This window comes from Gallus gallus, chromosome 2 (genome assembly GCF_016699485.2).
Source record: "Gallus gallus isolate bGalGal1 chromosome 2, bGalGal1.mat.broiler.GRCg7b, whole genome shotgun sequence".
Lineage (NCBI taxonomy): Eukaryota > Metazoa > Chordata > Aves > Galliformes > Phasianidae > Gallus > Gallus gallus.
In genome coordinates, this window is record NC_052533.1 from 78,440,000 (window position 1) to 78,452,129 (window position 12,130).

The window sequence follows — 12,130 nt, forward strand, 5'->3', positions numbered from 1 at the left end:
TTATGGTATATCAGCTTCTGTTTGTTTGAAAGGATATTAAGATGATCTTGGTAAGTTTAAGATAAAGGCATTGGGAGTTTGATCTCAGTTTTAAAATATTTGACAATTACATTTAAGGCTCGAAGAGAAGGTTCCAAGAGCTACATTTTCATGAGAGATGGATGCAATTTCTTTTGCATGTGCATTTTTGGGATTTTCTGTTTTGTTTCATTTTTATTTTGCATAAGGAAAAGTATAGATAATAAATTCTAAGCATTCTTTTCAGAATATAACCAGGGACCAGATAATGAGACTTCTGCCCCATTATCATTACATGGATGTACTTACATGATTTCTTTTAGTATCTGTTTCTTGTGAATGAAAGATAGAAAGCATTTTAGCCATGTGCTCAAACAGAAGGATTCTGAAACGTTTTGTTGTTGTTGATTTTCTTTATTTTAATAGATAGGAACATTCATTTCTGCAGAAATAATGTTTGAGGCCTTCCTACATACAGTTTCAGGAGTTGTGTAGTATTGCTCTCTGTCTGAATAAACATTAGAAAGTGCTGTTGGTTTCTAGCTTCTTAAAGCCTTCACACATTCTAATATGGGAAAAAACAGAGATACAATTATTCTTCAGGGTCAGTGTATGTGTATTGTGATAATGAAATTTTGGAGGTTTCCATGAGAAATTAACCAAAATGTAGATGCTTCTAATAAAACATACCATGTAAATTATGTAGCTAGGAGTGACAAATTTGTGTCTGGACATCTCAATAATTTTATTTGTATACTTAGAACACACTGTTCTTACTGGCAACCTGTTTGTAATCCTGACTTCATGCACACTCAGAAGTCTTTGCTATTGAAGAGCTTTACTGTGATACTGTTAGGATCCTTTCACAAAGATTGATGGATGTATGTGTTGTCGTTAGAACATTTATATTGATGATTGTTAACACATTGAGTATGCATAAACACCGAATTTATTCTTTTTTTTCTACATGGCAGGAGGAATGCCAGAACTATATTCGAGTGCTTCTTGTTGGAGGCAACCATCTCTTTACCTGTGGAACCAATGCTTTCACTCCTATTTGCACAAATCGGACGGTATGAGTTAAACATTTTGTCCCATAAACTCGAGCCCATGCTCTGAGACTGCTGGTTAGCAAGTAGAGCAAGTTGTTGAATTCAGACTGTTAGTGAATTGGTTAGTGAACTGGTACGTAACTGTATTATCATTTGTTACAGTGAATACTTTAGTTGAATATGACAATCAGATCTGTTTTTCATACTTACAATCTGTATATAAATATATTTTTTAGTTCCCAATGTGAAATGTTTTAGGTATGATGGCTAATGGTTAATTTGCATGTTTTGCCCACCAAAGGCACACAAGCAAGGTCAAACAATATTACAGTGAAATCTATATGAGACACTTTCAGGTGGATGTACAGGCTAACTCATTACTGCTGTGCAATAGCAGAACAGCTAATTCATGCTTATGATAACAGGTTGCTCAGATTGATACAGCATGGCTGAGATGATAATTTTCGGGTCATTTTAATCCCTTTTTCTTTCTGTTCTACAGTTAAATAACTTGACAGAGATACATGATCAAATCAGTGGCATGGCTCGTTGTCCTTATAGTCCCCAGCACAACTCCACTGCACTTCTCACTTCCAGTGGGGAATTATATGCTGCTACAGCCATGGATTTTCCGGGAAGGGATCCTGCCATTTATCGCAGTTTGGGAGCCCTTCCTCCTCTCCGTACTGCACAGTACAACTCCAAGTGGCTGAATGGTGAGTACTGATGAACCATGAGACTTATCTGCTTTTTAACCCATCTTCTTCTGGTTCGTGAGAATTTGGATGTTTTGAGTGTAATGCGGTTCTCATTAAAAATACAATTTTTAATATACTAGTATAGTTATTATAGCATGTACTTAATATAGCTGTTTGTAGATATGCACTTAAATATTAAGTTGTGTTTGCAGGCATAGGGATGAGCTGTACCTTATATCTCAGGTGAGCTTACATGGCAAAGCTGCATTGACCAAGGGCTGTAGCTTGCGTTGGACATTGCTCTGTTGAGTCCTTTAAAAACCGAAGGCAGAAAATAGTTTAGAATGGACTGAATTTCCCTACCTTTCTCTTCAAGTCCCAGCCTTAACAAGCAGAAATATTTGTGTTTTCAAGCTGCTTAGGTGGTAAACTGAAGTTTTTGAAGCTTATTATAGCTGATTTTGAAACTTCTTGTTGTATGTGCCACACAAATAATAAAAATAATATTGTAGCAATGATTCCTGTATCAAAGATGTTCATCACCAAATGAGGATTTCCAGCTAGGAGAAAATTTAAACTGGCATTCCTGAGATGAAGCAGAGTCACTTGACAATTAATGTATGTATTACAAAACTAGATGCAGATTCTTCTAAAGTGAAAACCATTGCTTAACTTAAAATTTAAAATTATGTACTTTGTATTTTGTCCATGATTTTCCTACTAAAAAAAACCAAACAAACATATTTTCGTAACTCACGATGCTTAAGTTAGCATCAGTGGTATAAATGACACAGCAGTAATCAACCATAACCCACAGTACATTTCTTGTTATGGTAAAATTATTCTCATGTTAAAATTTAAGTACATATGTAAACCTTTCCAACTTCAGAACATTATGCAGCTACAAGTGTCAGACTATTTTAGATATTTCAGACTTCATATACACTGAATGCTGAATTGTACTTGTTTACTTGATCTGTTTTCCCTATACAAAGAAGCCATCAGAGGTAGCTTGGAGAAATTTGTTATGTTTTCTGAATTTCAGAGAGTGCTAATATATTAATTAACAAAAGAAGACCAAACTGCATAAAACATAACAGAATTATAGCAGTGAAAAAGAAATATGAGATGAAAAATGAGCTCATTGTACAGGTATCTCTGTTCAGGCAGCATTTGTCCACACAGCCCTGATACTGAAGCTAATTGCTGTGCCACACCTGGATGCTTCTGTCAAAGGCAAAACATTCTTCACACTAAGTTTTCAGTTTAACTGGATGTTTTATGCCAAAGGGCACAGTAAAATTCCTACCACTTCCCATGAAACCTGTTCCAATTAATCAGATTCTCTCTCTTTACATTTTGCTTATAAAAAGCTTCAGTCATACCTATACATTCTCTTTTATAATTCATTCTTCTTCCTCTAAACTGCTTGGAATTAAGTTGTCAGGAAAGTGTGACTTTATCTTTGGGGAGAAAGAACAAGATTAGTTTTGTAATTGGAGCCAATTCAAGCAAATCCAATAAAAGGCTGGAAGCATCTCAGTTTCCTACATAAAGAGGAGTGGAGGGGAGATGTCTTCTGGGGTAGCTAAGATTTGCAGATTCACCTGCTTTTATGTCAATTTGCCCATGCATGTGTGACATACTGTCAAAAAACTGCATTAGGTTTTCAGTACTTGGATTGAAATGAAGGATTTGATGCTTTCAGTGAGAAAGTGACATAAATAATCCTGTAAGAAAAGTTAGGCAGTTTTATCAACTGGAATGGAAGCTTCATAGTCAAAACTTGCTCATCAGTATTAGCTGACACTTAATCAAATTCAGCCTTTTTAGGGTGTCCTCGTGTGCATATATGGCTTTAAATTTGCAAGTCAAAGTATATTTTTGTGCTACATCCATGCTTCCTTCAGAGGTGTGATGCTTCTTCTCACTTAGATTTGCTACTGTACATATTACATTGGACCATTTCAAACTATCTCTGGGTATGATAGCAGTACTCTAACGAATCAGAGAATCATAGAATGGCTTGGGTTGGAAGGGGACCCAAGGATCATCAAGTTCCTGCCACAGGCAGGTTTGCCAGCTGCTAGATCAAGTACTAGATCAGATTGTCCAGGGCCCCATCCAACCTGGCCTTAAACACCTTCAGGGACAGGGTATCCACAAACTCTCTGGGCAACGTGTTCCAGCACCTCACCACTCAGTGAAAAACTTCCCCTGACATCTACTCTGTATCTCCTTTCCTTTAGTTTAAAACCATTCCCCTTGTCCTATCACTGTCTACTCATGTAAAAAGTTGATTTCCTGTCATGTTTATAATCTCCCTTTAAATACCGGAAGGTCACAATGAGGTTTCCCTGCAGCATTCTCTTTTCCAGGCTGAACAAGCCTAGTTCCTTCAGCCTGTCTTCATAGGAGGAGAGGTGCTCCAGCCCTCTGATGGTCTTTGTGGCCGTCCTCTAGACCTTCTCCAAAAGCTCCGTATCTTTCCTTTGTCGGGGGCCTACCGTGCTGCAAGTACTCACTGCTTGCTCATGGCCAAACTAGAAGGCCAAACATCACACCTAGGGCCTTCTCTGCAGAGTTCCTTTCTGACAGGTCAGCCTGTACTGATGCATGCAGTTATTCCTCTGAGGGTATAGGACTCTACACTTCTTTTTGCTGTTCAGGTCTCTCCATCCGACACTCCTGCATGCTCAGGTCTTGCTGAATGACAGCAGAGCCTTCTGATGTTTCAGCCACTCCTCCCAGATTTGTGTCATCAGTAAACTTGCTGGAAGTGCACTCTGTCCCTTCATCTGGATCATTGATGAAGATATTGAGCAAGATGGGACCCAGTACTGATCCCTGGGGAACATTGCTAGCTACAGGCCTCTAACCAGAGTCTTCACTGTTGATAAAAAGCCTCTGAGCTCTGATAGTCGGCCGGTTCTCAGTCTACCTCACTGTCTCAGTTTTTAAGCTTCATTACAAGGATGCTGTGAGAAACAGAGTCAAAAGCTTTGCTGAAGTCTAGGTACACAGCATCCTCTGCTCTTCCAGGCAACCAGTTTGGTAGCCCTTGTGAATCCACATTGATTACTCCTGATAAACTTCTTTTCTTCCAATTGCTCGGAGATGGCATCCAGAAGAAGTTTTTCCATCCCCTTCCCAAAGATGGAGGTGAGACTAACTGGCCTGTAACTCCTAGATCATCCTCCATGCCCTTTTTGAAGACTGGTGTGACACTCCTGGGCTTTCTCCAGCCTTCAGGATCTGATTTTCCTCCTGATTTTCCTCCAGCCTTCAGGATCCTCTCCCACTTTCCAAGACCTTTCAGAAATGCTGGAGAGCAAAATGACAGTCACTACTGCCAGAAGTCTGAAATTTGAATCAGCTGAGTTTTGTCTGTGTTGTCAGTTTCAAATAGCAGGCAGAGCACTTGGCCAAATGTTAGATATCTGCCCAATTCCTATTTTTTTTTTTTCATTTTCTGGAAAATTTTAGTGTGTAAACAGTATTGTCTTCTTCAGTGAAAAACGGAAGAAACATCTGGAGGCAGTTTTTGAATTTGCTGTCTTCTAAAATTAATAGGAGTAACATATTCAGCTCTTGATTATGCCTGAATATGTTCATCAGTTAGAGTTTTTTTTACCTCAGGAATTCCCTTCTTTTCCACAAAAATAAATTAATGCTCTGCTCATAGAACCTATTTGTCTTCCTGGTGCTCCTATAGACATTAAATGCAAGTGGCAAATGCAACAAACTATTACTATCTCCACCTGGTACCCAGCTCGCTGCAGGACAGTTAATATGGAACTTCTGAACGGAGAAACCACCCCTTCCTCTCATGATTTTGGCTTTGTCTTTTCCCATGTAATTCTAAAAAAATTAGTTCTTAGAGCTACTCATGTGAGTATGTATAGAGAGGGGCAAACAATTGAATAAGATAGAAAGGCTGCTTACCTGCATTTTATTCTTTAAGATATGTTCTGCTGCCTACTTTCATTTCTCTTTCTCTCCAAGTCTGTATTCAAGTACTTCTGTACTTGAGAGAAATGATTTGAGGTCAAACAGCACACACTGAGCGTTATGTCTGAAGCAGACAGTTTTTCCATTGATTTCTTCTCCTAACCAAAGCAATCAACGAGGCCTTGAGATTCAGCCCACTGTTCAGTACAGTAAAGAGCAGTGTGTTTCTAGACCATTTTAAAATCACCTTAGTAATGTTTCATAAACTGAATAGCCTATCTTGGTAGTCTGCTTTGGACATGATTAAATGATAGCAAATACATTAGATCTTCCATTAAGAAAAAAAGAACAGCTTGATTTACTGCTCACATGCTGTTTACTTGAGTCTATTTAAAATCACAGCATAACATGTTTTTTAAATCATATCCTGAATTTACTGTTACGGAGTGCTTCTAATTGAGCTCAGCCTTAGGGTTGATCTACAAAGTGCAGCAGGGGCAGAATTCATCATCATTTGGTCTGGAGTATAGAGGTAAATGGAAGAGTTATACTTGAAGTCCACAAACTTGAGTGGGTTCAGATTGACAGTGAAAAGCCTTCACTGCTTTTCTGGTAGTACAACATTTATAATTAGTAAAGGTTTTTCTATTTTCCTTTAACCTCCTCAAATCAATGAAGGTTGATTTGATGCCTCATTATGAAACTGTAGTCTACAGTGTCTCCTTCCTTCCCTTAGCCTATAAGAGGGCAAAATAGACTAAGGAAGTGTATGATAACCCAGTCCCTTCCATTGTTAAATCATAGAGCAGAACAGTGGGACATTTGGTTTCATCCTTTGCCAGTAGCCTTGGCTTAAACTTGCATATTCAGACTGTTTGGGTCTCTAACTGTCTTGAAATAAATTGTAGTTGTTTTCTTTTTCCTAAACATATTATGATATATGCTCTTGGACCATATTAAGTAAATAAAAAACTTGTGCTAAATGCCTAGCCACTTCATCAGTGGGCAGACTACAGATGATTAAAATGAGATCTAATATTATATGTGGCCCCAAAACAGAAAAAGAAATAAAATATTGCACAGGTTATAACCCTTTCCGACTGAGAAGCACATAGGAATGTTTGGGTTGTTCTGCTCTGCTGACACAATATTATCACTTTTCCCTCTTACTGCTTGGTTATTAGATGTTCTGAAAATAGTTCTTCTAAGATATATATTTTTAATGTTTTGCTTAATAGAAAGCTTCCTAATCTAGTCTTAATTTAGTCTTAATTTAGTCTTCGCAAGTAACAGCAAAAGCAAAATTCTCGCAGATTGCTGGTTAGAAGGGTTAAATGCATCTTTGACTCCATCCTCATTATTGTTTTTGCACTATTATTATAACTCTTGGTACTAGAAGGATATGTGGAAAGATATTATGAGCAAAGAACAAAAACAATCCTTTCACTTTTGCTTCAAAGCATTAATAGAAATGAGTACAACAATTCAGGGTCGTTTTTTATTTATAGTGAAAAGCCTTGTAATTACCTGAAACAGCTTTTCTTATTATGCAATATTTTATGTAACTCAAATCCAGTTGATTCGTGCAGCTTGGTCTTTAGCTTTCAGACAGTAGACCAGATTGAAAATATTCAAGACATATGCTACCATTTGTTGCTTATTTTGCAAGAAGATAAATAATGACTTTTCCTTGGTTCTGTCACATATACACTTGGTTCTGATCCTTTGTGTGTATCTTTCTTTTTGCCAGTGTCCAAAAATAGAATGGAAATATCTATTGGTTTTGAAACACATCCTTAGGATTCTCCACTGGAGCTGCTACCAGAGACAAAATTTGAGTAGTTGTGCTGTGTTTTTCCTTTCAAAGCTGCATATCTTCCCCCAGATGGCAATGATAAAGTAGGGGAGTGGCAAGCTGACACAGGACGGAGAAACCTCCCCTGACCTCCTTTGCCCTAGGCCAGACTAAGTTACTACAAGGCACTTTTGTAGCACTTCCTCACTCAGGTAATACTTCCCACAGAGGTGGATTTTGTACTTCTTATCCAATCCAGGGCTTGGAGAATATGCCCTACGAGGAGCAAATGAAGGAGATGGGGCTCTTTAGTCTGGAGAAGGAGAGACTGAGGGGAGACCTTATTGCTCTCTTCAAATACCTGAAAGGTGATTGCAGCTAGAGCGGGACTGGTCTCTTCTCACTGGTGACAGGTGACAGGACGAGGGGAAATGGTCTAAGTTGCGCCAGGGGAGGTTTAGGTTGGATATCAGGAAACATTTCTTTACAGAAAGGGTTGTTAAGCACTGGAATAGGCTCCCCATGGAGGTGGTTGAGTGTTTTGAGGTGTTGGATGTGTTTAAAAACCATTTGGAAGTGGTGCTCAGGGATATGATTTAGCAGAGGGTTGTTAGAGTTAGGGTAGTATGGTTAGGTTGTGGTTGGACTTGATGATCTTTAGGGTCTTCTCCAACCTGAGCAATTCTGTGATTCTAGATGAAGCAGCAACAGCCCTCCTACATTTATGAAAAGTCTAGGAAGCTACTGAAGGCAGAGCCTGTTCTTTTACATCTCACCTAGGCTGCTCATATCTGCTCCCATTGGCTAAACTAAGAAGAAAGAAAGGCAAACAGATCATCTGTGCCCAGCCCTGCTTCATTCAGAAAACTGTAGTATACAATAAGCAAGGGAGAAGAAAGGAATTAGAATTGAAATACATCTCACTCAGGAAGAGGGAGAAAAAGAGATGGACTTGATGAACTTGGGGAAACAAGAACATGCAAAAAACAGAATTCTCCAAAGAAAGGAGGAGGACAAATACGGGAGGCAAAAATAGAATTTCAGTAGCAGACATATCAGGCCTTACAGTGGAAAGAAAAGCAGATGATTATGAAAGTAAACTCTGTTTTCTTTCGTACTAAGGAAAAGAAAATATAAAGCAAAAAAGGAAAACTATAAAGAAGCCCAAGTCAGCAAGGAAAAACCTTTGATTGATACCTTTCCTGCAATTTTTTTTTTTTTTTTTTAATAAAAAAGATAAAAGAATTTAAAGAGTGGATAAACAGCAATCAAAATGTTTGGCATTTTAAGTAAGCATCCAAACTTATGCATTTTACTGATAGATCCATATAGCCCAAACCTCTAGAGGTTCTGAGAGAATTTAGGTAGTGATCTGTATTTTCCCTCCTTGTCCCACTTCCCCAGTATCCTGTTATGCAGGGTACCAGCGAATGAAGGCAACCAAAAGTCTACTGGAATTCAGATTGGACTCTCAAGGACTTATGTAGATACTAGATCAGAGGAGAGAATGATTTCTATCACTAAGTTTGCAACCAATAAATTTGCATCAAGAAAATGATGTAATAAATTACAAAATATTATGCTGTAGGAACATTTTACCTTGCAAATGAAGCAGATATATTTGGAATAAACAGCAGATAATAGAAGAACTTTTGTAACATAATATTTCAAAACTAGTTTTGAGGAAATAGATAATTATATTTCAGAAATGATTAGAGAATATAATGTCTGATGTCTGCATCCACTTTTGTGATTACACTGGATTCTATTATAAAAACTATCAGCAATTTAAGAGAAGATTGGGAAAAAAAAACTGTCTGACATGTGTTTTCACTATATTTTGTAGTCCTTGCTCTTCTGTGCCCATAAAGCTTTCAACTGAACTAAAGGAAAAGAGTATTAAAAAAAACGTGGAGAATTGAGGCATTGAGGAGACAAAAATAGTCAAAATAGTCTGGGAGTCAGCTATGGTACAACAGACTAGCATTTTAAGCATGTCTCCTAGATGATTGTGATACACAGAGCTGCTAATAAGCAATAATTTCCACCTATTTTATTCAGGTACTTAATGTTTTCCTTTTCACCTCGTGAGCTTATAATTATGATGACTACAAGTTATCTATTACTTTGAAGGAGTTTAACACTGTAGGAAAAATTTACTCTAGGATTAAGATTTGTCCTTAAGCATTCTTGAGAAGCAATGCCTGGGTCAGCCTAATGCAAGATCTCTAGTGTTTTCCAGCAGCTGCAGAGAGTTATGCTAAATTAATGTAATTACAAAAGAAGTACTGAGACGGCAAAATGCAAATAAGAAATGTACTTCATTAATTATGTTAGTAAGGTGAAAGAAAAAAAAAGACTAGCACATTTGGAACTTAAATTCTTGCTGTTATCTCAATTTTTAGAGCATTTATACTGGTATATTGAAACCTATTAAAAAAAAAAACAACAAACTAACTAAAACAAACAAAACAAGAAACCCAAACCGACCATAAAAAATAACACCAAATGCATGTTTCTAGAATTTAATGCCATTAATTATTTTGTTGAATATAAATATTTGAATCAAGTGAATCCTTAGAAGCCAAATGGATCTCTCGAGACCAACAGTATGAGTGTGTGATTTGTTGATCTAGTGAAGATGAATGTCATTCAGCACTAGGCCAGCATTCAGATTTTTAAGATTTTGAATATTATATAAGCATGTGTATGTGTGTATATATATATATATATATGTTTGGTATAAGTATATATATATATTCTGCATTTGGATATATCAAACTTCTAATTTCAGAGTTCTTTTCAAATTTCTGGAGCTCAATTCTCTTTTGACTGAGTTTCTGAACACAACTCCCTTGAAATGTTAGTGGTTTTTTCTCATAGGGTTATTCAGTGGAAATCGTAACTCTTTCTTGCCAAGACCAGGAAATAATACTTATCCCTGATCATTCAATATCATGCATATTGCTTTATTGTTGACTTGCTTCCGAGGCTTGTTTTGGACCACTCCAACTGCTTATTTCCTGTTGAAAACCTAGACTTGACTCAGGGAGAAGTTTGCTTTAGATGCTCTTGCCAAGAGGCACTTCATGTGTAGTTTCCCTACAGAGCCCCTAACTCTGTGGTGTGACCTCTTGCTGCCTTCCCAGGTGTGCAGCACACCCCTGATTTTGTGCTGCAAAGATGCTGTTCTCCAGGGTGCATCATCAGCCTTCACACCATAGCATAGGCCATACAGCAGAAGTCTGCAATGTCAGGAAGCATCAGCTTGAAGACAGTGAGTATAGGCTTGGTCTCTTTGGTCTCTGAGATCCATGGGTGGGTTGATAGGGAAAATAATCCAATGAGAAACATTGCCTCTTCTTAGTAAGTGCCTTTTTGATAAGAACAGAGACTGTGTAGGTTTGTCCTCAACCTTTGGAAAAAACAATTAGATAATTTCTGACTGAAGCGCTATGTTGACTTTGTATGGTTCGGTCATGTGTAAGCAAGCTTCAGAAACAGCATGCCACAGTGGCGTTTGCCCAGAGGCAGCACTAACTGGCACTGCAGTGTTACAGTACCTGGACTCACATATCTGTGTAGTGTTGCTCCATGTCATACATTGGCAAACTTTATCATGCCATGTTGATAAACTGTTTTTCTTGCTTTTCCAATTCTGCTTTATTACAGATTGACAGTCTCATGTTGATCCATATTACCTGTATCTTGTGACATACCAGAATGCTATGCACTTGTTATCATTCACAGAAGAAATGCATTTACTCTTCCAGAACAAATGGAAATTTGCTCCTGCAAATTCAGCAGGAAATAAAAGTAATTTCCTCTCCTGTATTAAAAACCTTTGTAACAAGTCCTCCATGTCAACAAACAGCAGTTCACAGCACAATATTGGGAAACTTAGAAAGTAAATTTTCCTAGACAGGAATGACATTTTTTCTTTGAAGCTTTGAAGTGATTCAGTTCATTTTTCCCAAAAAGAAAATGAAATTTTGCTTCATTCAAGAAAAGCCTGACATGATAATCCCTCCAGATTCACAGAATTCCCTGAGGTAGCTCTGAGATAATACAGTTTTCACAAGTTTCAAGTGCAGGTCATATTTTTATCACTTCATAATCAGTACAGTATATGCACAGGTGTTTGCAGATTATAGGGTATTTCTCAATTTTTAATCTTTGGAATACAAATACTAGTTTTTGTTTATACAAGAACTATTATTATCAGTGCATATTTAAAATAGTTTCATGCAAGATTGATATGGATTTTTCAAGAGTCTTAAAAACATTCTGAATGCATTTCATATCAATTTTATTCCTACAGGTTATAAACATTTTGTAAGAAATTAATTATTCTAACTGAGAGTGTTTCCCATAATGTTTTGGCCCTATGGTGAGATCTTCTGCTAATGCAGAGACCTTTTTAGGCCACTGAACCTCCCTTGAGAAGCATCATGATCGGACCTGACTGCGAGGTGGGGCTTCTGTGTTTAGCAGTTGTACAGGATGTTCTTCTACACGGATCAAATGGATGCATTTGTCCAACAAGTAGAATCTTTTTGTACCAATCAAGATATTTTTGAGAATATTTCAAAGAGTAGGTAGGGTTACAGGCTACA

At 37.5% G+C, this 12,130-nt stretch overlaps 1 protein-coding gene across 18 annotated transcripts in view; it reads left to right on the plus strand.

Annotated features, from left to right (window-relative positions):
* Positions 1-12,130, plus strand: part of SEMA5A (semaphorin 5A) — a 332,072-nt gene that overhangs the window by 191,695 nt on the left and 128,247 nt on the right. For all 18 annotated transcript variants that reach the window (XM_040695738.2, XM_046926696.1, XM_046926710.1 and 15 more), the window contains 2 exons: positions 993-1,091; positions 1,573-1,786. In XM_040695738.2, coding sequence (XP_040551672.1) covers positions 993-1,091; positions 1,573-1,786 — 313 coding nt within the window. The remainder of the gene's footprint in view (positions 1-992; positions 1,092-1,572; positions 1,787-12,130) is intronic.